Source organism: Bubalus bubalis, chromosome X (genome assembly GCF_019923935.1).
Source record: "Bubalus bubalis isolate 160015118507 breed Murrah chromosome X, NDDB_SH_1, whole genome shotgun sequence".
NCBI classification, from domain to species: domain Eukaryota; kingdom Metazoa; phylum Chordata; class Mammalia; order Artiodactyla; family Bovidae; genus Bubalus; species Bubalus bubalis.
Genome location: NC_059181.1, coordinates 89817937 through 89845832, shown reverse-complemented (window position 1 = coordinate 89845832; position 27896 = coordinate 89817937). Strand labels below are relative to the sequence as shown.

General features: G+C 38.0%; 1 protein-coding gene across 1 annotated transcript in view; it reads right to left on the bottom strand.

Moving 5' to 3' along the window:
- IL1RAPL2 (interleukin 1 receptor accessory protein like 2) overlaps nt 1-27896 on the bottom strand; it is a 1184233-nt gene that overhangs the window by 1078402 nt on the left and 77935 nt on the right. The window contains exon 2 of the mRNA XM_025277392.3: nt 20848-20948. Within this exon, the coding sequence (XP_025133177.2) occupies nt 20848-20929 (82 nt within the window). The 5' untranslated portion in view covers nt 20930-20948. The remainder of the gene's footprint in view (nt 1-20847; nt 20949-27896) is intronic.

The window sequence follows — 27896 nt, the reverse complement described above, 5'->3', positions numbered from 1 at the left end:
CCTTCAATCTTTCCCAGCATCAGAGTCTTTTCCAATAGTCAGCTCTTTGCATCAGGTAGCCAAAATATTGGAGTTTTAGCACCAGTCCTTCCAAAAATATTCAGGACTGATTTCCTTTAGAATGGACTGCTTGGATCTCCTTGCTGTCCAAGGGACTCTCAAGAGTTTTCCAACACCACAGTTTAAAAGCATCAATTCTTTGGTGCTCAGCTTTCTTTATGGTCCAACTCTCACATGGACCATACATGATTACAGGAACAACCATAGCTTTGAATAGATGGAACTTTGATGGCAAAGTAATTTCTCTGCTTTTTAATATGCTGTCTAGGTTGGTCAAAACTTTTCTTCCAAGGAGCAAGCGTCTTTTAATTTCATGGCTGCAGTCACCATCTGCAGTGATTTTGGAGCCCCCCCCCAAAATAAAGTCTGCCACTATTTCCACTGTTTCTCCATCTATTTGCCATGAGGTGATGGGACCCAATGCCATAATCTTAGTTTTCTTTTTTTTTCTAGTTCAGCTATTTTATTTTATTTTCTTTCTTTATTTTATTTTATTTTTTAACTTTACAATATTGTATTGGTTTTGCCATATATCAAAATGAATCCACCACAGGTATACATGTGTTCCCCATCCTGAACCCTCCTCCCTCCTCCCTCTCCATGCCATCCCTCTGGGTCGTCCCAGTGCACCAGCCCCAAGCATCCAGTATCGTGCATCGAGCCTGGACTGGCGACTTGTTTCATATATGATATTATACATGTTTAAATGCCATTCTCCCAAATAATCCCACCCTCTCCTTCTCCCACAGGGTCCAAAAGACTGTTTTATACATCAATGACTCTTTTGCTGTCTCATATACAGGGTTATTGTTACCATCTTTCTAAATTCCATATATATGCATTAGTATACTGTATTGGTGTTTTTCTTTCTGGCTTACTTCTCTCTGTATAATAGGCTCCAGTTTCATCCACCTCATTAGAACTGATTCAAATGTATTCTTTTTAATGGCTGAGTAATACTCCATTGTGTATATGGAGTATCCATTGCTTTCTTATCCATTCATCTGCTGTTGGACATCTAGGTTGCTTCCATGTCCTGGCTATTATAAACAGTGCTGTGATGAACATTGGGGTACATGTGTTTCTTTCCCTTCTGGTTTCCTCAGTGTGTATACCCAGCAGTGGGATTGCTGGATCATAAGGCAGTTCTATTCCCAGCTTTTTAAGGAATCTCCACACTGTTCTCCATAGTGGCTGTACTAGTTTGCATTCCCACCAACAGTGTAAGAGGGTTCCCTTTTCTCCACACCCTCTCCAGCATTTATTGCTTGTAGACTTTTGGATAGCAGCCATTCTGACTGGCGTGAGATGGTACCTTATAGTGGTTTTGATTTGCATTTCTCTGATAATGAGTGATGTTGAGCATCTTTTCATGTGTTTGTTAGCCATTTGTATATCTTCTTAATGTTGAGCTTTAAGCCAACTTTTTCACTCTCCCCTTTCACTTTCATCAAGAAGCTCTTTAGTTCTTCTTCGTTTTCTGCCATAAGGGTGGTGTCATCTGCATATCTGATGTTACTGATATTTCTCCCAGAAATCTTGATTCCAGCTTGTGCTTCATCCAGCCCTGCATTTCTCATGATGTACTCTGCATAGAAGTTAAATAAGCACAGTGACAATATACAGCCTTGATGTACTCCTTTCCTGATTTGGAACCTGTCTGTTGTTCCATGTCCAGTTCTGTTGCTTCTTGACCTACATACAGATTTCTCAGGAGGCAGGTCAGGTGGCCTGGTAGTCCCATCCCTTTAAGAACTTTTCAAAGTTTGTTATGACCCACACAGGCAAAGGCGTTGGCATAGTCAATAAAGCAGAAGTAGATGTTTTACTGGAATTCTCTTGCTTTTTTGATGATCCAACGGATGTTGGCAATTTGATCTCTGGTTCCTCTGCATTTTCTAAATCCAGCTTGAACATCTGGAAGCTCACGGTTCATGTACTGTTGAAGCCTGGCTTAGAGAATTTTGAGCATTACTTTGCTAGTGTGTGAGATGAATGCAATTGTGTGGTAGTTTGAACATTCTTTGGCATTGCCTTTCTTTGGGATTGGAATGAAAAGTGCCTTTTCCAGTCCTTTGGTCACTGCTGAGTTTTCCAAATTTGCTGGCATATTGAGTGCAGCACTTTCACAGCATCATCTGTTAGGATTTGAAATAACTGAACTGAAATTCCATCACCTCAACTAGCTTTATTCATAGTGATGCTTCCTAAGGCCCACTTGACTTCGCATTCCAGAATGTCTGGCTGTAGGTGAGTGATCACACCATCGTGGTTATCTGGGTCATGAAGATCTTTTTATATAGTTCCTCTGTGTATTCTTGCCACTTCTTCTTAATATCTTCTCCTCCTGTTAGGTCCATACCATTTCTGTCCTTTACTGTGCCCATCTTTGCATGACATGTTCCCTTGGTATCTCTAATTTTCTTGAAGAGATCTCTAGTCTTTTCCATTGTATTGTTTTCCTCTATTTCTTTGCATTGGAGAAGGCAATGGCATCCCACTCCAGTACTCTTGCCTGGAAAATCCCATGGACGGAGGAGCTTGGTAGGCTGCAGTCCATGGGGTCGCTAGGAGTGAGACACGACTGAGTGACTTCACTTTCACTTTTCACTTTCATACACTGGAGAAGGAAATGGCAACCCACTCCAGTATTCTAGCCTGGAGAATCCCAGGGACAGGGGAGCCTGGTGGACTGCTGTCTCTGGAGTCGCACAGAGTCGAACACGACTGTAGCGAATTAGAAGCAGCAGCAGCAGCACTATTTCTTTGCATTGATCACTGAGGAAGGCTTTTTATCTCTCCTTGCTATTCTTTGGAACTCTGCATTCAAATGTGTATATCTTTCCTTTTTCCTTTTCTTTTCCTTCTCTTCCTTTCTCCTCTATTTCTAAGGCCTCCTCAGACAACCATTTTGTCTTTTTGCATTTCTTTTTCTTGGGGATGTTCTTGATCCCTGTTTCCTGTACAATGTCACGAACCTCCATCCATAGTTCTTCAGGCTCTCTATCCGATCTAATCCCTTCAATCTATTTGTCATTTCCACTGTATAATCCTAAGGGATTTGATTTGGGTCATGCCTGAATGGTCTAGTGGTTTTATCTCCTTTCTTCTGCCAAATTTAAGTCTGAATTTGGCAATAAGGAGTTAGAATATTAACTTTAATTAATATTTTATTTGAGGGGAAAGGCATTGATTGATTAAAAAGAAAGAGATCAATTTCAAAGCTTTTGTACAAACCAAGGTAAGATAAAATTTAATAAAGTTAAATTAGATACATCTGAACTATTTTAAAAATATAGTGTTGGTCTGACAGAACTCACTGTGCTCTCATTCCAAACATCCAAAGAGAAAAAGATAAGAACTCTCCTAATGTTAACAAAAGTTGTTAATTTTCTCCAGTTAGACTCAATACACTTTGGAGCTTAAGATGGTTTCAAGGTTTGAAATATTATATTGATAAATTAGATACATTCTAAGATGACAATAAATTCCAGGTTAAGACTCCTTGGTATGGAGAAGAAGCTGGACAGAACTTAAAGAGGAAACAGAGGGTGCCCTCATTTCACTCCAAATTTAAAAGGTAAACTGTTTCAAAACACAAGCAGCATCAGAAGATAAATAGAAGGATGATATAGGTCCCTGAAAGTAGAATTACCCAAAGTCTCATTTTCTAGGAATTTTTAGTGATTTGTTTAAGCTTCATGTCATTCTACCTGTGAGAGTTGGACCATAAAGAAGACTGAGTGCCAAAGAACTGATGCTTTCAAATTGTGGTACTGGAGAAGATTCTTGAGAGTATCTTGGACTGCAAGGAGACCAAACTAGTCAATCCTAAAGGAAATCAACCCTGAATATTTACTGGAAGGACTGATGCTGAAGCCGAAGCTCCAATAATTTGGCCACCTGATGCAAAGAGCTGACTCACTGGAAAAGACCCTGATGCTGGGAAAGATTGAAGGCAGGAGGAGAAGGGGACAACAGAGGATGAGATGGTTGGATGGTATCACCACCTCAGTGGAAACAAGTTTAAGCAAACTCTGGGAGATAGTGAAGGACAGGGAAGCTTGGTGTGCTGCAGTGTGTGGGATCGCACAAAGTAGAATACGACTTAGCAACTGAACAACATATCATTGGGTAGTTGCCCCATGATTTTAGGAACCTGGTATAAAATGAAAATTCAAGATCACTTGTTAAAAAATTAAGAATTTCAATATGTCAACAGCAAAGCATTAAACCAACTACAGGTCCCATCTAAGCAAGAGGCCCTGTGCAACTGCACAAGTCATATTCTTATGAAGCCAGCCCTGTTTGTTATACATATTCTCAAACTGATACGCTCCCATTTAAAAATTTTATGATAGCTTTCAGTACGTACATCGCTCACTCATACACAATTCTCCATATGGTTCCAAGGGGGTTGTGGGCTCATTTAAGCCCTGTCCATGGACTTAAATTAAGATCCACTAGATGAGATTGATTCTGTGAAACTAGGAGTCAGAGCTAGGATTCATTGGTGGAAGTTTACAAAAGGGCAGATTTGAGCTTCCCAACAATTGCAGGCTTTCTAAAATTAAAGAGGATGCTTTACTAAGCACTTGGTCCTGAAAGTATAACTATCAACTAGACCATCATTGTATGGTGTGTTCTACAAGGGATTCCTGCACTGGTGGGAGATTGGATTAGGTCATCTCTCTGGTTCCCTCTATATTAGTATGCTGTGAGGAAAACTGTAAGCAGTGGCTTCCCCATAGTTCTTCTTTGCCCACCCCATTTTCTGATAGCTTGAATGTACTTAGTTTTAGCTGTCTTGATTTATTTGCTTTTCCTTGACAAGGTCTTTATCTTCCTGAATGCTAGGTTTATGTAAATTAATCTGTAACCTATGGGTTTATATAAAGTTAACATGTTAATTTTATGCAAAGTGATGCAAAGTATCCATCCTCCAGTTTCTCTATGGGGGGAAAAGATCTGATCATCTTACCAAATGGACATTCAAAGCAATATAGATAAACAAGAATGTGAAAATGGCATGAAAGCTTTTAATAAAGAACAACAAAAAGGGAATCAAGCAAATGTGAGGGGGTCAGCCAGGGCAACTGATGATTCAAGTCTGTTCTGATAAAACTTGAGAGGTCAGAGTGTATGACAAGCTCCATTTAAAAATTTGGGGATAAGAATACAGAAGAAAAATCATAAAACTACATTAGAAAGAGGAAGGTAAGAAGAACCAGTACACAGAACTGTTCATTTTCTTCCCTGTTCTTCCATGTGTAAGAGTGAAGCCTAAAGTCCTGGGCCTCAAAACACTGGGGTCAGAGTTCAGAAACTCGAAGAAGAAATGGAAAGGCCCGCTTCTGACTGAAAAACAACTGTAAAAACAAATGCCATTCTGGCAACAAACTGTCAAAAGCCTCTGAAGATGTTTTTGCTCTAACTTCCTGGTCATGACATTCACCATAAATGATGTGCTTCCTGTTCATTTTTCCAATCAGCATGATGAATTGATGAACCACACTATACTGTCAAACAGAGGCTTTACTCCAGAATTTAAAGGTACAACTAGAAAATGAAGAGGGAAAAGGACATGGATGAATAGTCAAAAAATCTGTCCTAAAGGCCCCTTTGCTGGACTGTTTTCATTTTTATGACATTCAAGTCCTGATCAGGATCTAAGGTAGATTTCTTAAACTCAAAATCAGGTTTTAGATATCTGCTCACTAACTGGCTAGCTCTTTAAGAAAATGGAGTTAGTTCTAAGTAAAAAGCAAGCTGAAATTAGTAGCAACACCTTTGGCCAAGTGGCAGTTAGGTGACAAAGAATCTGCAAATGACGCCGAGGGAATGAATAAAATGAAAAGAAGTACAAGATGTCTGGGGTCTGATATCAAAGGAGAAATTAGAGAATGACTGAGAACAGTTCAAAGATATGGAAAACTTTGCTTTGAACAAAAGTAAAAAGGAAGGATGAGATGCAGAGGCTCTATAAAAGGCTAACTTAGACCTGACCAATATAGCAGAATGCTGATAAAATCAGGCCCTTCTACTCCCCTGACAACTGGGGGTCTAGTTCCTTTATATTGCCATTCCACTGGATATGCTGGGTAAGGAGGGGGGAAAAAAAAAACTGTCAAAAATGTTTCCACTACAAGTGTTTAAAACCTGCACATTGCCAGTTCTTGCCATTGCTATTGTTTCATCTAATATCTTGCAGTAAAGGCATAAGTTTAAATTCAGGATCCCATGGCCAGGATTGGGCTACCCACGTGGCTCAGAGGTAAAGAATCTGCCTGCCAACGCAGGAGGCACAACAGACAAGGGTTCTCTCTATGGCTTGGGAAGATCCCCTGGAGGAGTAAATGGCAACCTGATCCAGTATTCTTGCCTGAAAAATTCAATGCACAGAAGAGCCTAGTGGGCTACAGTCTATGGGGTCACAGAGCCGGACACAATTGAGCAACTAAGCACACACACATATACAGACATGGTCAGGATTGCAGAAAGTGACTTTGGCTATTCATTTACACAGTGTTTTCTTGAGGCGCTTTGTACTTCCAGGCCATGTGGATGGTATGTTCTCTTAGGAAAAATAAAAATGAAGCAACTGGCCTTCCCTCTACCAGGCTACAAGTTTTCCATGCTCTCCCAGGCTCTCTGTCCTTAGTACATGAGTTAGGAATAAGTCAAGTCACTGAGAATTGAGGAGACTGAGCTGAAGTGAGTGATGTTTATACATTGAAAGCTTGTTAGAAAGTAAACTCTATGTGAATGTGGGTTCTGTGGGTGAGGACGGAGCAGCAGAGAGTGCTGATAACAACAGTAAATCCTCCCTATCAAAAGAGGAGGAGCCTGAGGGTAGGCAAGTTGTGCTCTGGCCACAATTCCAAACTGAGGAAGGTGGAATACTTAGTAACTCAAAAGTATTATTCAACTTTCTGCTTCAATCGCCATACTCCAGAAGTGTTCTAGGTTGTCAGCAATTAATAAGCATTTATTCAGTCACCTAATAAAAATTTGTAAATCAACTGTTATGTACAAAGCAGTCTTTTAGGTACAGAGAATTCAAATAAACAATGCTTGACTTTGGAAAGTTTACAGGTGTGGTGGAACAGACAGGCATATAGATAACTAAATAAGAGTATGACCAGTTCTAGTACAGAGGTTTAAAAAATGCTACAGGAGAATAGAAAAGGGACAATTAATTCTGCCTGGAAGAGGTATGTGTGTGTAGGCTATCCAGGGAAACCTTCACAGAGAAAATGACATTTGGAATGGGTCTTCAAAGATGAGTAGGATTATCAAAAGGCACGGAAGATGGGAAGTGATCTACGAGTGAAGAAAAGCATAAAAGAAAATTCTCAGAATGGAAAACTGCTTTTTTAAAATAAAAAACAGACAAATTCATAATTATCATTGATGTTTCAAAACTTCTCTCCAAATAGTTGATAGAGTAAGTAGACAAGATTATAGAAAGCTTGAAAAATATTAACCAACTCTTCTAACCTTGGTGGCTTGTGCATGGAGGGGTATATGACCTATTTAATTATTTAATGAATAAATGAATTAAAGAATAAACTAAGAAAGATCTTTTCTACCATGAATTATATGCCACAAGGCACACAGATTTTATCTTGTATGCAGTGGGCAGCCAAAGGAGTTTTATTTCATAGGAGAAAGACATGATCATACCTATAATTAAAAGTAAACAAACTAGTAAAAATACCATCTACAAGTATTACAAAAAATGGATGAGTGCAGAAGAAACTAGAAGCTGAAGACAGAAAGACAAGATAGGAAGCTAGTACAGTCAGTGTTTAGGAGAGAAATAATGAAAGGCTGAACTAGATCAGTGGCAGGTAGGATGAAAAGGAATGAGGTGGATTTTGAAGATATATTAGAAACAAAAATAGTAGACCTTGACAATTACTGACTCTGAAAATTATGAAGGACTTTGCGAGTGCACCACACATTCTGGCCCCAAAATACGATAATGTCCTTTTAACCAAGATAGGGTACACAAGTGGAATGGTGGAATTTAAAGGGAGGCAATTAAAATTTTAGTTTTGAACAAGTTAGAGTTCAAAGTACCTGTGGGACAGCCAAGTAAACATATCTTGCAGGAAAATAGTGCATGTAACCAGGAAGAGACAGAAAGACTAGACTGCTAAATCTAGAAGCCTCAAAAGGTATGGGGTTATTACGTTCATACTCGGTTGTTTCAGTTGTGTCTGACTCTTTGCAACCCCATGGGATGTAGGCTGCCAGGCTCCTTATTTTCCCGGTAAGAATACTGGAGTGGGCTGCCGTGCCCTTCTCCGAGGGATCTTCCTGACCCTGGAATTGAGCTCATGTCTCCTACATCACAGACAGAATCTTTACCAATCAGCCACTGGAGAAGCCCATCCCTGGCTGCAAATTAGAATTAAAGTTAAAATAAACCAAAATAGCACTGATGCCTGGACTTCAGTCTAAACAAATCAGTATCTCTGGGGGTGAGACCTGTGCAAGAATGTGTTTTAAAATCTCACCAGGTAACTACAGTATGCATCCTGTGTTGAGAAGCACTAACAGGGTAGTTAATAACAAGGGAGTAGAAACTCAGAGAAAGTATAAAGTGGTATTTAAAAGGAAAATTCAGGCAAAATGCTGGCAAAAATACAACTTTTTAGGGATAGTCAGAGGAAAGGCCACGATTGATACTGAAAAGAGCAGCAAGAAAGATATGAACAAACCCAGAATAAAGCAGTGTCACTTGAGCAAAAGGAGAAGAGAGTGTCAAAAAGGTCAGCATGTCCAATAGCGTCAAATGTTCAGTAGTGTCCTAATATACCAGGCTACGTTGGTATAAAGATGAACTAGCATTGCCTGTTTAAGAATGAGGTAGTTCTAACTAAAGGGAAGAAGGGGAGATAGGTCATGAAAACTGTTAATCTTTTGGAAACTGCTCAGCCTTGGTGAGGGCTAGATGTCAAAGAAAGCAGCAAGGCTATTAAAAGCCGAGTGTCTGGGGGAGTGCCAAAGGTAAAATCTGTCAGCCCCATATGCCCTGCCTGCAGCCACTGAACACCTAACTGAAAAGGAGTAACTAGAGCTATGCCTCAAATCACCTTCTTTGGGGAAAATGGAAAGTTCTGCAATAATCTTAAGTAGTTCTCACAAACTAGAGAATCAAAGGGGGCAAAGGGGAGGTGGCAAGGGGAGGGTGTTTAGTGCATGTGTGCAAACATGATCCCAATCAGAGCACAGGGACTAGAGAAGTCGTAGTTATTCCTTCTCCAGTCAAACTCTGAAGATAGCCATATACTCTTATGACACTCTTCAGAGCTATAGAAGGAATGTATTACAGTGCCACCTGCTGGTAATGATAAGACCAGAAACAGATTCCTTTTTTTTAAGTCATTAATTCCCAGAGGCTAAAGATTGAATAATATAAACAAACTTCATTCTGATAATTGAAGGTGATAGTTTACTCAGTAATGTAATGAAGATATTTTCAGAATTTAAAATAAAACTCAGACTGATCCTTCCTATTATTGCAAATGGAAAGCATGTGAACAGAAAGACTAGAAGTCTAAGAAGGTCCCACCAACCTTGCCTTTCATCATCCAACATAAGGCACCTCAATTCACATTTCCTTTCGAGATGCTCAATATATTTCCTATAAATTTAAAATTGGATATATAGTCAAGACACCATCTGTCTAGCTACTCATTTCTGTGCATATATGTCTCTTTAACGACTTCAGTCTTATACTACCCTCCAGACAATCTGGGCTACTTAGTACTCAAAAATAGCATTCATTTTAGGCACCCATACATTTGCATCTCTCTGCTAGGACTATCACCTAGGAATAACATCTCCTTCATATGAACTGTATTGATACCTCTTTTATTGCACTTAGTATTTTATACCTGTAAAAAAGACATATCTGTGGTGCAGTACAAAGAATATGAACTTTATAATAAGTCCATGGTTCTAAACCTGGATTTATCATTTAGTAGTTGGGGACCTAAGATAAACTTAACTTCCCTAAGTTTTGATTTTCTCATCTGTAAAATGAAGATAATGTTACACACACAAAGGTGCAGCATGGCAGAGATTCTGGAGTCTGATGATCCTGGGTTTAAATCCTGACTCTGCCCCTTACTAGCTATATAAAAGTGATCAAATTACTTAGCTGTTCTACGCCTTCATTTCCCAACTTGTAAAATGAGACAATGTAGGACCTACTAATTCATGTAGGACCTATCTCAGTATCTCTTCATGAGGAGATAATGTATAGAAAGTGCCTGGCATATAGTAGGACTTATCGCATGTTAGTGTCTCCCTTTCCCTATGATTTATTGAATTTATTGGGGGAAAAGAGCATACCCTGTCCATTTTTAATCACCTAAGTGCTGGCACCTGTCTAACACAGGAGCTTTTACACAGTATGCCTGTAGGTTTGGTAAATTAATAAATGCCACATGTCTAAAACATTCCTTAGCAGAATTTAGTTCCAAGCAACTACTGTCTCACTTCTCTCCAAAGCAGTGATGCCAAATATACATCACCCATCTCAAGCATTTAGTGGGTGCCTCTTGAAACCATGTGTTTCTTGTCTGTAGTCATTTAGGGAGTGCACACGTAAAATATAACTGTCCTAAGTTATATCCAAAGAAGCAGGGCCTGACTCTCCAAAGCCTGGGGCAAGGTCATTGAATTTCAAGGCATTTCTTTTGTAGAAGAGTTCTGATGCAATCATCAAAAACAATGTGTTTCTCTATGATAGTTTCAGACAAATGTATGAAAGCAAAAATAGGGCAAGGATCAGAATATGAACGAAAGTTTAAACTTGCATATTCAGTATTCCTGTAATGGACTGAAGGTGTCAAACATATTTTAAGAAATCTCTGGATGCCAGCTTTCCCCAAAGACTAAACTACAATAGGCATCAATGGTGTATTTTTGCAGAATACATACTTCATTTGGGGGTAAATCACACCTGTAGAAGTCAACAGAGCCAGAAGGAATGCACTTTAGCCTGACATGCCTATATGAGTTGGGTTATGATAGAAACTTGTGGGTTCGACCCCTGGGTTGCAAAGATACCCTGGAGGAGAAAATGGCAACCCACTCCAGTATTCTTGCCTGGAGAATTCCATGGACAGAGGAGCCTGGTGGGCTACAGTCCATGCGGTTGTAAAGAGTCAGACACAACTGAGGCAATTGAGCATTCATGCATGATAGAAACTACCCTAGCAGAAATTTTAGGCACTCAAAGCTTCTCTCCACTCTGACAAATACAATATCCTTTCATTACAAAACAAGAGTTGAAAGGAGCCCATTCACTGAAGTTCTTGGCTGTTCTTGTGGATGGGCTAAATCCCAACATCAAAATTAATAGAATGCTCAATTTATTCTTACTTTCTTTTCATTCTTCCCCCTTATGGACAGTAATAAATTCAACATGATACCAAGCTTGGTAACTTCTATATTTGGATTATGCTACAGAGCTGGACAACATCCCCACATGGAATTGCTTTCCAGCTTTTAATTCATTAAGTATTTTAATTAGCTTAATTATCCACACATTTTCATTTAAAGAGGACCAGTTTCATAAAGGACTTTTATATTTCAATCACATCAGATGTTGTTGATGCTGTACACCAACCAAAACAATGATCTTAGGTCTTAACTCACATATTTCCCTCTTCCTTTGCCATGTTTTGTTGCCTAACTGAATGGAATGACCAGAGATTTTTCCATATGAACTGTTCTGCTGATTTTACTCTCTCTCTCTCATAAACACACACACATACACACACACTTATAATAGTCTTTGAACCCAAGAAACATATATTCATCATAGCCAACAATGGTGATTTCAGTAAACAAACAAAAAACAATCAATATAATGATTTTAAAAACAATGTTTTTCATTTGAATTTAGATTAGCAAAAAAATTTTTTAACTGACCACACACAGTTAATAAATGTGTAATGAGAAGAGAACTCTGATATACTGTTGGTGGAAATATAAATTTGATACAGTGACATTGATGGGCAATTTTCAGCATCTTTCAAAATTTTAAATAAAAAAAATCTATCCAACATGTCCACTACTGATGATCTCTCCTACAAAAACATTTTTTCTTCTAGTGAACTAAGATCTATGTTGTAGGATCATCCTTCCACCATTGTTTTGGAATAGCAAAAACCTAGGGATAAAAACTTAACCTCCATAAATAGAGCACCGATTTAAATTTATAATAAATCCACACAATGGAAAACAGCACAGTATTTAAATGTGAGTTAAATATGCATTGCCAAAAATTAGAGATTCTAGGTATAAATATCAAAAATACATGACAAATCAAGTTGGAAAATGAGTCTAAGTCTGAAAAATATTAATAGATGATATATACCCAAATAAACTATCTGGAAGAAACTATATGAAATATAATTATTAGTTACCTCTGGGAATAAAACTATAAGAGCATTTTTAAATATTGCTATTCCTTGAACTTTTATTAAGCATAATATACTATTGTAATAAGAAAACTATCAAAACAATTCCAGTACTTGATTTCCAAGATATAGTAAGTTAAAAAATCAAGCAAATAGTTAAGCTGCTACATTTTAAGTATGAAGTAAGGAGAAATTAAAAAAAAAAAAAACATTGGTTTATGAAAGAAAGGAAGGAAATATCAGAAACTAAAGAAATTAATTGCAAATAGTTGCGTGTGTGACCAAGTGCAAGAAACAGGTACAGGAATGAGATTTCTTTCACTTAATTCCTTTTTTATAACTGAATTTTCAGTCATGTAAATGTTCTATGTATTAAAAAATTTAATCAAAGATAAAAAAGCTAATTGGGTAGAGACACATTAACTTATTTACATATTGACTAACATAATCACAGAGAAAATTCAAGTTTTTTTTTTAACATAACACTGGCTATACAGACTTAGTATGATGAATTCTAAGGATAAAAATATTTGTAAAATATACTTAATTTAGTATAGGTTTAATGTTGGTAGTACTTTTGGTGTAGTAGTTTTGAAATCATTTTGAATGAACTAAAGTTAAAATAAGTAAGTACATCAAAGTTGATGAGGATGAGGATTCCCACTGTGGGAAAAGGAAATAAAAAATATGGAATGGATAAAAGTGTAGAAGAACCCTATCATATATTTGAATCAGAAGTATCAGAATTAGATCACAATTAAATATTTCTGAATACCATATTCACTGGAAGAAGTCAGGAAAATGGCTCATTCCAGAGCTAGGGCAGATAAAATATGAAGGTAACCCTGGCATATCTTAATGACAAAAAGCAAGGAAGTACTAAAAGAATGATGGGGTATAAAAAAGTAACAGGGAAACTTCCACTTCAAGCCATGATGATATAAACTGGAACTAGACTAGTTCTATCCACAGAAAGTTATGATAAAAGTGGACAAAATATGTGAAACAACCGCTTTCAGACCATGCAAGATTATGATCTCAAAGAAAAGAAAAACTCATGTGGTAAGGTCCACAATTAAACCAGCTCTCCACCTGGAGACAATTCCCCAACGATAGCATAGTGAGTTGAAGTCCTAACAGCTCAGAAGTTCTGCTGAAGCTGTAGAGATCGGAAAGGTAAAACAGTTGGTACCTTCCATAAAAGGAGAGAGTTCACTGAGGAAAGCTTATGGAATCTGTATGGGGGTTCTCTTTGAGCCCCTGGCTGAACATTGAGCTGAACATGCACAGGGTATGACCGCTAGTCTTTTCATCACAGTGTCACTACTACAAGGTTAATAATAAAACAGTGATATTAGAGGACAAACACTTCTGGGGAATACCTTATTGATATCTGAGCATTCAACTAAGATTCCAGAAAGATCCTGCTTTAGGAGAAAGAACTATGCCATAGATAGGGTCTATACTACACCCTCCCTAACAAAGCCTTGAGTCAAGTCATGATAAGATTGACAGGGCAAAAAAAGATTACAGATTGAGTCCCACCAAGTTATAGATGTTCAGGACATGTTTTGGCTTTTCTATTCATCTATTCTAATAAAGCATTCAACTAAGCAGCAAAAATTCAAGATTACTACTTGAACTGCTGTTAGAACAAACACAAATACCCTTTCAGTTCAATTCAGTACGTGCCACTCAGTTGTTTCCAACTCTTTGTGACCCCATGAATCGCAGCACACCAGGCCTCCCTGTCCATCACCTCCTCCCTGAGTTTACTCAAACTCATGGCCATTGAGTCGGTGATACCATCCAACCATCTCATCCTCTGTCATCCCCTTCTCTACACGCCTTCAATCTTTACCAGCATCAGGGTATTTTCAAATGAGTCCGTTCTTCACATCAGGTGGCCAAAGTATTGGAGTTTCAGCTTCAACATCACTCCTTCCAATGAATATTCAGGACTGATTTCCTTTAGGATGGACTGGTTGGATCTCCTTGCAGTCCAAGGGACTCTCAAGAGTCTTCTCCAACACCACAGTTCAAAAGCATCAATTCTTCGACCCTCAGCTTTCTTTATAGCCCAACTCTCACAACCACACATGATTACTGGAAAATCCATAGTTTTGACTAGACAGACCTTTGACGGCAAACTAATGTCTCAGCTTTTTATATGCTGTCCAGGTTGGTCATAACTTTCCTTCCAAGGAGTAAGCGTCTTTTAATTTCATGGCTGCAGTCACCATCTGCAGTGATTTTGGAGCCCCCCCAAAAATCAAGTCAGCCACTGTTCCCACTGTTTCCCCATCTATTTGCCATGAAGTGATGGGACCCGATGCCATGACCTTAGTTTTCTGAATGTTGAGCTTTAAACCAACTTTTTCACTCTCCTCTTTCACTTTCATCAAGAGGCTCTTTCTTTCTTCTTTGCTTTCTGCCATGAGGGTGGTGTCATCTGCATATCTGAGGTTACTAATATTTCTCCCGAAAATCTTGATTCCAGCTTGTGCTTCCTCCAGCCCAGCATCTCTCATGATGTACTCTGAATAGAAGTTAAATAAACAGGGTGACAATATACAGCCTTGACGTACTCCTTTCCAAATTTTGAACCAATCTGTTGTTCCATGTCCGGTTGTAATTGTTGCTTCTTGACCTGCATACAGATTTCTCAAGAGGCAGGTTAGGTGCTCTGGTATTCCAATCTCTTTAAGAATTTTCCACAGTTGATTGTGATCCACACAGTCAAAGGCTTTGGCATAGTCAGTAAAGCAGAAATAGATGTTTTTCTGGAACACTCTTGCTTTTTTGATGATTCAGTGGATGTTAGCAATTTGATCTCTGGTTCCTCTGACTTTTCTAAAACCAGCTTGAACATCTGGAAGTTCACGATTCACGTACTGTTGAACCCTGGCTTGGAGAATTTTGAGCATTACTTTGCTAGTGTATGAGATGAGTGCAATTATGAAGTAGTTTGAACGTTCTTTGACATTGCCTTTCTTTGAGAGTAGAATGAAAACTAATCTTTTCCAGTCCTGTGGCCACTGCTGAGTTTTCCAAATTTGCTGGCATATTGAGTGCAGCACTTTCACAGCATCATCTGTTAGGATTTGAAATAGCTCCACTGGAATTCCATCACCTCCACTAGCTTTATTCTTGTGATGCTTTCTAAGGCCCGCTTGACTTCACATTCCAGGATGTCTGACTCTAAGTGAGTGATCACACCATCGTGATTATCTTGGTCATGAAGCTCTTTTTTGTACAGTTCTTCTGTGTATTCTTGCCACCTCTTCTTAATATCTTCTGCTTCTGTTAGGTCCATACCATTTCTGTCCTTTATTGAGCCCATCTTTGCATGAAATGTTCCCTTGGTATCTCTAATTTTCTTGAAGAGATCTCTAGTCCTTCCCATTCTATTGTTTTCCTCTATTTCTTTGCACTGATCACTGAGGAAAGCTTTCTTATCTCTCCTTTCTATTCTTTGAAACTCTGTATTCAAATGGGTATATCTTTCCTTTTCTCCTTTGCTTTTGGCTTCTCTTCTTTTCACAGCTATTTGTAAGGCCTCCTCAGACTGCCATTTTGCTTTTTGGCATTTCTTTTTCTTGGGGATGGTCTTGATCCCTGTTTCCTGTACAATGTCATGAACCTCCATCCACAGTTCATCAGGTACTCTCTCTATAAGATCTAGTCCCTTAAATCTATTTCTCACTTCCAATGTATAATCATAAGGAATTTTGATTTAGGTCATACCTGAATGGTCTAGTGGTTTTCCCTACTTTCTTCAATTTAAGTCTCAATTTGGCAATAAGGAGTTCATGACATGAGTCATAGTCAGCTCCCGGTCTTATTTTCGCTCACTGTATAGAGCTTCTCCATCTTTGGCTGCAAAGAATATAGTCAATCTGATTTTGGTGATGACCATCTGGTGATGTCCATGCGTAGAGTTTTCTCTTGTGTTGTTGGAAGAAGGTGTTTGCTATGACCAGTGCATTCTCTTGGCAGAACTCTATTAGCCTTTGCCCTGCTTCATTCTGAACTCCAAGGCCAAATTTGCCTGTTACTCCAGGTGTTTCTTGACTTCCTACTTTTGCATTCCAGTCCCCTATAATGAAAAGGACATCTTTTTTGGGTGTTAGTTCTAGAAGGTCTTGTAGGTCTTCACAGACCCATTCAACTTCAGCTTCTTCAGCATTACTGGTTGGGGCATAGACTTGGATTACCATGATATTGAATGGTTTGCCTTGGAAACGAACAGAGATCATTCTGTCTTTTTTGAGACTGCATCCAAGTACTGCATTTCAGACTCTTTTGTTGATTATGATGGCTACTCCATTTATTCTTAGGGATTCTTGCCCACAATAGTAGATATAATGGTCATCTGAGTTAATCCACCAATACCCTTTAGAGGAACATAACAGAATTCAGTATCTCTACAACATAGTGCCTACAAATTCCAATACTCTATAAAAAATAAAAATAAAAAATACTTGACATGGCAAAAAAGGAACCCTCATCAAGTCAATCCAAAATGCATCTAAAATTACCCACCTTGTGCCAGGAGGCCTTCACCTCCTCATTACCACAAGGGACTACATTTATGTAGCTGTTTAAGATACCTTGGTACCTCTTCAGTTTCCTTAAAACACTAAATCACTGAAAAATAGCTTTATTATGGTCATCCTCCAGATGTACTGACTGCAAGATGACCAAATTTGGGTTCAGAATTAAACAAACCCTCTCATCAAATTGGTAACCCTATTTCTTTTCCTTCTAATGAAGCAATCCAGGCTAGGAGAGCTGAATTCCAACATTGCATAAGCAGCAGTAGCAGCAAAAGCAAGAAAAAAGCAAAGTGGACAAGTTAATGCCTGTCCTGTCCCCCCACCCCTCCAAATAAAGTACATGTATACCCTAGGAGCATAATAGTTCAGGTTAGGCAAAATAGTTAAATAGAAGCCCCCGAGTGATCTCTTCTTGAGAAAGAGTTATTTCCCCATGCATCCTATTAAAAATTAATTTCACACAATTAAAAGTCCTCTACTAGATATTTCTGCCATTAGCCTTTGTCGTGATATTAGCCAATTCCCTGCCATAAAGACAACTTTAAGTAAACATATTTCTCCATTAGAGTAGACTTTCTAAATGACCTTATCTATTTAGTACTAAATTTAGAGAAGGCCAGTGCTGCAGGACCTCGTGAGTATTCTGTGAGGAAGATGACAAGCCCACACTTTATAATCCTTGAAATTAGATGCTGTGCATTTTAGTATGTTCTAATGTAACCAAGCTCTAGATGCAATCTCAGAGTCATCTTTACTGTTTCCCAAGCAAGGGTTGATGACTGGGTTTAGCTAGTGTGAATGGGCATTACCTAAAAGCATAACCTTTGCTGTGGCTTCTAAAAGTTGCCTAATACCAAAAAACAGGAGGTTTGTTTCAATGTGCCCAGACTAGATTTTTTTTAATTGAATCTTTTATTATTTTGCCTGATTAACAAGTACAGAAAAAGAAACTTCCACTCCTTGGTAGTCTGTTTTATGCATATGGAGGTACTTGGCATAAGTATTTATAGGATTTTAGTGAAAGGGATCCCTGTTTATAATGAACTGCACAGAAATCAGTATAACTGATGCCGCATCTGGCACTAAACAGTTATAAATGTTAAAGAGTAAAGGGCACAATCATTTTTCATTTTTTGACTTTAAGAAAAGAAATAAGGGGATAAAATAAAAGTTCTGCTGGTTATTCTACTAACAACTATGCAAGTTTCATCCAGATTTCTTTAACTGGCAAAGGCCAAAGGACCTCACAGACTCTATGAAACAAAATTTTGTACTACATATTTGCCAGAGCAACTTTTAATGTTCATCAAATGATAAGGCCAACTCAAATAGGACCACCATAATGAGAATGCAAATAATTCTATTTTCTACATAAAGCAATATTAACAGCAGTATTGGGGCTAGGACAGGGGTTATGATGAAAGTGGATAAATATAGGGAAAGCATGAAAAGAACTGCTCCAAAGGACCTCCATTTTCATCAACTTTATTATTGCTATTTTTTAGCCACTAAGTCATGCCCAGCTCTCTTGCAAGCCCATGGACTGTAGCGTGCCAGGTTCCTTTGTCTATGGGATTTCCCAGACAAGAATACTGGAGTGGGTTGCCACTTGCTTCTCCAGAGAATTTTCACACCCCAAGGATCAAACCTCTGTCTCTCACATCTCCTGTATTGACAGTTCTTTACCACTTCACCAATGAGCCACCTGGGAAGCCCCGTTCATCAACTTAGGATGTCTTTTACCCATTTCATGCTTATTTCTTGTTTCCAAATTTTGAAATAAAAAAGAACACAGACATGCACAACCCAACATCAACCTATTAGTCTTCCCTTTCTTCCTGTAAATAGAAGCAAGAAGCTGTAGGAAAAAAGACCAACTGTATTCAAGCCATGTCCACTGCTCAGATCTGTACAAAAAGTTTTATACCAATATTATAATTACTATATATCCTAGGAGCTAGTTGAAGGTAAACAGATGGGCCAGGGGAGACTGAAATCAAACACATTCACTCTAAGGGGACTATCTTTTGGGATGTTTCTTCAATAAAGCTCACTGAAGGTATGACACCACTTGCCCATACTAAGAAGACAAAGCTAAGAACACAAAGCCAGTCTCACAGCTGATGAGTAAAGAATAAGGGGGCAAAGCATTAAAAAGTTGATCTTTAAGGACATCTGCACATCAATGATAACTATATCTACGTGTGTGTGTGTGTACATATATATATATTTTAACAGCACCCTTCTTCATAAGCAACAAGCAAATCAAGAAAACAAGACAGCATACACAGGTAGCCACTTATTTTTGTTTTTCAGATAGAATTTTACTCGAATTAAGTTATCATAATATAGATGGCTTTTTAAACTCTCAATTAATTTTTTTTTTTGCTTTCAGACTCTGCTACAGACATTATGATATAACCAAGCGAGGAAAATGGGATCCAGTTCAAAAGGCTACATTGCTAGTAAGGAATATCTCCAAGTATTTTATTTTAGCAATAATCAATCTGAGCCAAGATTGAAAGTGAAAATGTGACTTCAAAGTAAGGCAAGGAAAGAGCATTACATAAAATATGCCAAGTTGAAGATACTATAGGTAAAATGTTAAACACAAATACAGCTGAAAGAGAGTCCCAATACAGAAATACATGTTAAAGACATATATTAAGTATTTAATAGGAAAGGAAAAGCCAATATATTCTATCTTTACCATTTCAGAATCCTTTGGACTTCAGTAGTGTTACTCTATTGTATTACCTGTGAACCACTTTTGTGAAGACTTCTTAATACACTATCAACTGAAGAACAATACTATTCTTTAGCAATTTGAATTATTAAGTATTCTCACCTTAGAAAACAACTATTAACCAAATTCCAAGCTCCTGTGAGTATTTATTGCTTTGAAAAATAGGCATGTACTTATTGCCTGGGTTTTACACTTAATGAGAAAGTAAAAACTATACATTTAATTCTAGGATATAACTGAATTAGAAGCCAGCAGAAAACCCCGTTGTAGTCTTTTGTTTCCACATAATAATACAGTCCTCACTGTCTTACTGGAATGACTACAGACAGAAAATCAATTCTTAAAATCTCATGCATGGTTTGTAATTATAGCTAAAATGTATAATCAAAGCTGAAAGACATATATCCAAGTGTTATTAAACAATGATTAAACTTTGATTGGGATATCTACTGGCTACAGCTAATCTCTCAGTACAATCATGGCTGCCTGCCAGACCACCATATTCTAGGAAAGATATTTCTTCTCAAGAAATTCCTCTTCAGGCAATTAGCTAATATGTCCAAACTTAGAAGCTTTAAACCTCTGCCTGTTAGGGATTTGGTGCAAATGTGAAGATGTGAAGAACTAAAGCTCACTGATATTTGTCAAAAGCTTTCATTTACACTGTAACGTGGCAGACGCAATTAGGAGACAAAGAATATATATTTTGAAAGGTTTCCTGTCTTCTCATTTGCAAATGTTCACTCCCAGGTGTATATTCACTAGCAAATGTAACCAAACCTAAAAAGGCCCTGAACCAATCATTGTCCACTGAGAATATACTGCCATTGAAGTTGAACAAAATTCCACTGGTTTCCCAACATTTTCTCAGTGCTAGGCTAAAATCTCATTTTTGCTTTGGCTACTTTCCAACATAGCTGGATTACAAGTGATTCTGTTTAAAGATATTCATAGTTAAAAGACGCAGATGCTCTCTAGATGCTCACAAAAAAGCATGTATTTTTGACCAAATCATGAGAAGTTGCCAACCACTTACCAGAATTTCTCTTTGACACCATCTTCAAATTTGTGCTGACTACAGAACTGACTACAAGGGCCAAAAGAAATGGTGGCTTCATCGTTCACTTTCCTTGGCAGCTGAAAAGTCAAAAAAGGATATGAAGTTTGAATCACAGATCTTGGCCTCAACAAAGCAACAGCTATAATTTCACATATCTTAAAGGCACATTACAGAAACAATGACATTTTGGTGATTTCTGGCTTTATTTTTATGCAAATGGAAGAAAATACAAAAGTTCACAATTGCATCATGTCGAAGTTTCCCGCTTTAGAACTTTTCAATGATTTCCCACTGGATTTAGAGTAAAATCTGAACTCCTTTCATTCGAGTTTCATGGGCCTGCAGGAAGGGTGCTGCCGCCTCTTTGATCTTATTCCTCCTCATTGGCTATGCTCCAGCCACAATGGACATCGTTATATCTGTCACTGGAACAAACCTTAGTCATTTCTACCTCGTGACCTTTGCATTGTGAGGTCCTTCCTGCTGAGATACCCCTCCCCACTCTTCACTTACATTCTTTAACATCGTATAAGTCTCAGTCCCACAAAAAGGCCTTTCCTGACTACCCAATCTTAAAGTCTCACTCTGTCATTCACAAGCTTACCTCCTTGCTTGTTTTATTCATAAGACTGATTAGCACTTACAAGTACTGTGTTTAGTTACATGATAGGAATAGTTTTTGCTCAACTTTGACACTGATGTTTTAAAATCTACAGGACTGGGGCTTCTCTGGTGGCTCAGTGGTAGGGAGTCAGCCTGCCAGTGCAAGAGAAAAGGGTTCCCTTCTGTTCCAGGAAGATCCCACATGCCTCAGAGCAACTAGGCCCATGTGCTCTAGAGCCCGGGAGCCGCAACAACTGAGCCTGCATGCCGCAACTACCTGAAACCCACACACAATGAGAAACTCTTGCACCACAAGGAATATCCCCCCCACACAAGTAGAGAAACACCCGAGCAGCAATGAAGACAGCCAAAAATTAATAAATCATTTTACAAATAATAATAAAATAGAATCAACAGCCCTGAATTTTAAATAATTGGAATAAAACTGTTCCAAAATGAAAAATAACTGAGAAAAGTACGGAATTGAACTGAGATATTGTTAAAGACCCCACAAAAGGGAATAGGATTGACTGAAGTGTGATCAGTATGCATTTGAGGAAAAAAATGTTTTTAAGTATTTATCCCATTGGGTTAAGACTTCAGTAAATTGGTTCCTGTATGAGGATTCATCTAGAATCCTTTAAAAATCAGAATATAAGCATCAAAGAGGTACACTGGGCTCATTATAAATCCAAGATAGAAAAACAGCAAAAGAAACCATGAATGTGAAACCAAAGTGATCCCTGAAATAATGAATGTAAGCAAATTTGAGTGGAAAGACAAGAACAGGCACTGGAAAATATTTAAAGAGCCAGAATTCCATGTAAAGATTTTTTTCTCAATAATTGGTTTGTACCTAAAAGTGCAGAATCTGATCCAGAATTAAAGAGTAAAAGGATGATATCAAGAGCTGGGTAGTATCTTATTTTCCTAGAATTGACCAAAAAAGATCCATCTGATACCTTAAATTCAGGGAAATTCCAGTTTGTTGTCTGAGGCCACCAGTTCAGCTATTCAGGGCAGCTAGTTCCTTATCATACTGCCCCCCAACTCCATCAATAAATGGAGTCCTCAGAAGGGAGAGGAGGTCTTTTGATAACAAAGTAAGACTTTACTTGATAAGGCTTTCTTTGATAACAAAGAAAGTCCAGTTGATATGCTGGACTTCCCTTGTACCACTGAGGCAGGAATAAAGAGCCCTGGGGCAAGATGGTATGTTGATGATTTCCAGATGACCAGGAGGCCAAAACTAATCCCTTCCCATCCTGAACACACACCAAATTTCTGTCCCTGTCCTTCACTATCTCCTGGAGTCTGCTCAAACTCATGCCCATTGATTCAATGATGCCATCCAACCATCTCATTCTCTGTCACACCCTTCTCCTGCCCTCAATCTTTCCTAGTTGGATTTGACATATTACCAAAGATCTACATAAGATTGAGTATATAGATGATTCTTGTCATAGGCTTTGCAACATGGGGCAAATGAGTACAACTGAGAGGAAAGTATGATGCCACCAGCTGCAACTCTGAGGGAAATCAAATCTTATCAGGGATTTCCAACGTCCAGAGGAGATGCTTGGAGGAGAATCTCATTAGCCTGTAGTAACTACTACCTATTTATGCCACACACATAGACAGCTAGAAGAGCTGTTATGACCAACCAAGGAGAAAGACACAAGCAATCGAAGCATTTTTCCCCTCTCTTTTCTCTAGTCACATCTCTCCAATGAAACACCAAAGGAAAAAGTACAGAGAAAAGAGGTGGAAAGGGGTAAATGCATGAAAACCTACCACACACATGCCAAATTCCTAACCATGAGAGCCACATGTCTCATCTCTTTGGGAAAAAAAAACGATGATGCAATATTTGAATCAGACAGGATCCTGGACTAAGAGAAAGACTTTAAAATCAGAATGAAACTCAGAAAATATCTGATGAATGATAGCATCAGACTGAAATGTTTACTACTTTCCCTGACTCCTACCGGCAAAAGGAAGGACAGTACAGCACTTGAAGTAGCAATTATTAGGGAAAAATTGTACCATTCCATGTTTATACTTCAATGAGTTGAAACTTAATAAATCAGTTACATTTATTAGCTTGGTTGTGTTTACCCACTCCTTGACCACTAGAATGTAAGCTATGAGGGCAGTCACTTAGACATTAACTGTTATATTCTCAGCATTTATCATAGAGCTTGACACGATAGGTTATCAGTAAATATTTTAATAAATTAAAGGAGAATATTAATGTAGAATACATCATATCAAGGGTTCAATAATACAAATAAATTGTAGCTTTCAGTGTTTTCCCCAACTTACCCATTTATTTGAAATCGAATGTCTCTTATCTAATATGTTGTTGTTGTTGTTTTAGTTACTAAGTCATATCTGACTCTTTGGAGACCCTGCAGACCAAAACTTGACAGGTTCCTCTGTCCATGGGATTTCCCAAGCAAGAATACTTCGGAATCCCAAGAGTGAGTTCCCATTTCCCCCTCCAGGGGATCTTCCCAAGCCAGGGACCGAACTCAGAACTCCTGCATTGGCAGGTGGATTATTTACCATTGAGCCAGAGTCCATTATCTAATAAACAATTATTCAAATCTGAGATGGGCCCATCTTCTGCTGTAGCAGACTCTCTTGGTACCATACTCATATCCTCTTGGCCCCATACTCATATCCTCTTGGCCCTCCCAAGAGTCATCTGCATAGAAGTATTCCTATGTGTCTTTGCCAGAGGTGCTTCTCTATCTGCAAAAGTAGCTTGAATAGCATAGGAGGCTGATTGGAAGTTTCAAGTTGTTAATGCACCATGAGTGATTCCCATTCAATGATAGGAGTTGGTGAATAAATAGTCCAGCTTTCTCACCTCTTGGAATGTTCCAGTAGGTTTAAGTGGCAAACTGCTCATTAATACACTCTGATTTTTCTCCCTTCTACTCTGACCTTGCCATTGCCTTTCAGTACTTGCTGAGATCACCTCCCAAATAAACTGTCTGCTCAGTCATGTTTGATTCTTTGCAACCCCATGGACTGCACCCTGCCAGGTTCCACTGTCCATTGGATTTCCTAGGCAAGAATACTGGAGTGGGTTCCCATTTCCTACTTCTAGGGATTGTCCCAACCCAGGGATCAAACCATCATCTCCTGCATTGGCAAGCACATTCTTTACCACTGTGCCACTGAGAAACTCTAATAAACTAATTTTTGTCCTTGGGTCTGCTTTTGGGAGAGATCCTATACCAAGACTGTGAAAATACCATTGTAAGCTCCACACAATTCTTTGTTTTATAACAACTGTCCAATTTCTAGCTCAAAAGATTATGTATGCACTGTGCTTTCAAAAGAAGTCTCATTATTCAATTTTTTTCTGAACCATAAGCGAAGGCAATGGCACCCCACTCCAGTACTCTTGCCCGGAAAATCCCATGGATGGAGGAGCCTGGTAGGCTGCAGTCCATGGGGTCGCTAAGAGTCGGACACGACTGAGCGACTTCACTTTCACTTTTCACTTTCATGCATTTGAGAAGGAAATGGCAACCCACTCCAGTGTTCTTGCCTGGAGAATCCCAGGGACGGGGGAGCCTGGTGGGCTGCCATCTATGGGGTCACACAGAGTTGGACACGACTGAAGTGATTTAGCAGCAGCACCAGCAGGCACATTCCAGTTCTCCTATCCTGTCTCAAATTTTTTTAGAATTTATATCACACCCCCAGTGACTTTTATAAGAACATTGGCTATTGGTTCATCTCTGATTTAGTTCCTCCAACTGTATTCACTCACTCACCAACTCAACCTTGTTGGTTAGATATTAGGAGTCTTCCATATTCTCCCTACCCTCAACCCATCTTATTCATGATTGTATCTTTACTATTTTATCTAAAAGTTGACAGTTTGTAAGGGCTATAATTTGCCAAGATAGAATATCATTTTATGGATTCTAATATTTCATCAATGATGACAAAATTAAAGATTATTTGAAAAAGACTTTTAAAAATATTACTTTACCCAGTACTTACAATTTTCACCCAAAGAACTATATTTCATATCTGTTATTCAGATATTAAGAGTAGAAAATAGCTGACAAAAAATACCTCTATTTCCTTATTTAATTGACCCCTTCCTATTATCTGTGAAATAAAATGCTTAATGCTTGACTTCAACTAGCAAAATCATTATTGGAATTGAATATGTTAACCACAAAATTATTCCATATACCTTCTGTCTTGTCAATTCAAGTCAGTGGGGATTAGAAAAATAATGTGTTGAGTTTTTTAATCTGTATATTTGCTAATCTATTTCCACAGAAGCATTTGTTAATTTAACAAACTTTGATGAGTAACTATTACATTTTATGATAGTCACTTATTGAGCCTTTTGTGTGTGCCAGACAATGCACTGAACTGTAACCTATTAATGACCTTGTGAGCTATTATTATCTTCATTTTACTTTTCAGAAAACTGACACTTGTGACTTACCGAAGGCCACAACAATAGTAAATTAAGGAAGAAAGGATTTAATTTTAATTCTTTAAGACTACAAATTCCAAGCTGTTAACCACTAGTAAACTATATTTGCCCTAGTAATAAGATACTATAGGACTCATAAACCACGTGTAGGATTATAAAACATCATTTCTTGCTGTCTAATATGCATGCATACTAGAGTGCTTAGCCAAGTACAAGACAGTAAAGAACCACCTGTATATGTTAAGTGCTAAGGGAATATAAAGTAAGAAGAGTGTTCGGTAGCATGTTCAGTAGGTGATTCAGATTTGCCATGGAAAGGGGAAATCTGCCAAACTACCAATTCAAACAGTCAAAAAGAAAGGCCATTGCAATCAGTCTCACAGCAATGTTCATCTGCAGTAGCAAATAATCTGAAATACAGTAACTGATCAAGAAATGTGACCACTGGATCCCCAATATACGTTTCCACACATGTGTTTAAACACTAAAGTGTCAGAAGCTGCTCAGGTTATCCCCTGGAAATCTTATACTGAAATTTAGGTTTATTACATTATAAATTTTTCCTCTTGGTGATTTTTACAACCAACTTACTGCTGTGTGAAGAAAGTGTACAGAAGCATGTATATTTGATATGATGGCAATTATGCTGCTATTCAATTATTCTGAAATTACTTTTCTCCCCCCAAAAAGGGTCTTCCTCTTACTGTGGCTATAAATATGCAGTGATCCTCATTCAAGTTCATATCCCCCTGAGGGCTTTGTATTTACTGATTCCCTATGTTCAGTATGTAAAAATTCTAAAAGGCCACATGAGCAATTCTAAAACCTGAAGACACTGGCACAATGGCTCATGAAGGTATTAGTAGTCCTGTCCTTTGAGTACCAAATCTTAATATGAGGAGGGCCATCTTGACAAGAGAGTTTTCAAAAATGTAATTGAACTAAATCTTTTGACAGATAATTGTAATAACAGTGTTATGCTCAAATGGTTTTCAAGTATAGTTTGTAAATTAACTTCTCCACTTTACTTTCTTCCTCTTTAAAGTACTAGGCATGTCAGGATTCTGGTTCATGTTAATTTTTTAAAAATATCTGTATGGTGTTCTCTTGACTCTAGAAGCCAAAACACGTTTAACTTATGAATATATTTTGACACAATTGAAAGAGCCAACTAGATATATCAACTAGGTTGCAGAGAATATTCAAGTATATAATTTCTTAATACAATCTTGCAAGAGAAAATTTTGTTATTTATGATGTCTTCCAATCATTTGGACCAGCCAGTCATATACATGTTGATATAATCTCAAACAAATTAGAAATTATAAACACACACACAATCCACATATATATCACAGATTATATATAAAGATAATTAACTTTCAAAGGCAGTTCTGTCTAACACACATTCATCTCAATATCTTATATCTTCTAATTCTACAGTCATCTGCAATGAAGTCTGGTATTCATATAGAGATGGCCCTGAGGTCTTACTATATTTTCAATCAGGAAACAAAGATACAATAATTTAAATTAGATTTTACCTACTCAGAAGGAAAAGTTGGTTCTCAATTTGACTCAAATTTGGAAAACTTCAATTGTTATATAGTCCAGACATCAACCAATCAAGAAATCATTTGATGACCTATCCCCCATGCCCTTAACTCCTTCCTATTATATGAAAACAACTGTATGACATGCCAGCCCATTCTACTATTATTTTTAATAGTTACAAATTGAAGTCAAAACAGAGAGACTTGGAGACTGAAACCAAGGAAGCCAGAAACACAGAAGTAGGAAGACAGAGACAGCTAAAGAAACAGATGGAAAGAGAAAAAATACACACAGAGGAGAAATGGAGAGATAGATAAAATAGAGAGGCAGAGGCTGATCAAATGAGGGAAATGGAGACACAAAAAGCTGACATATTGATAAAGAAGGGGAA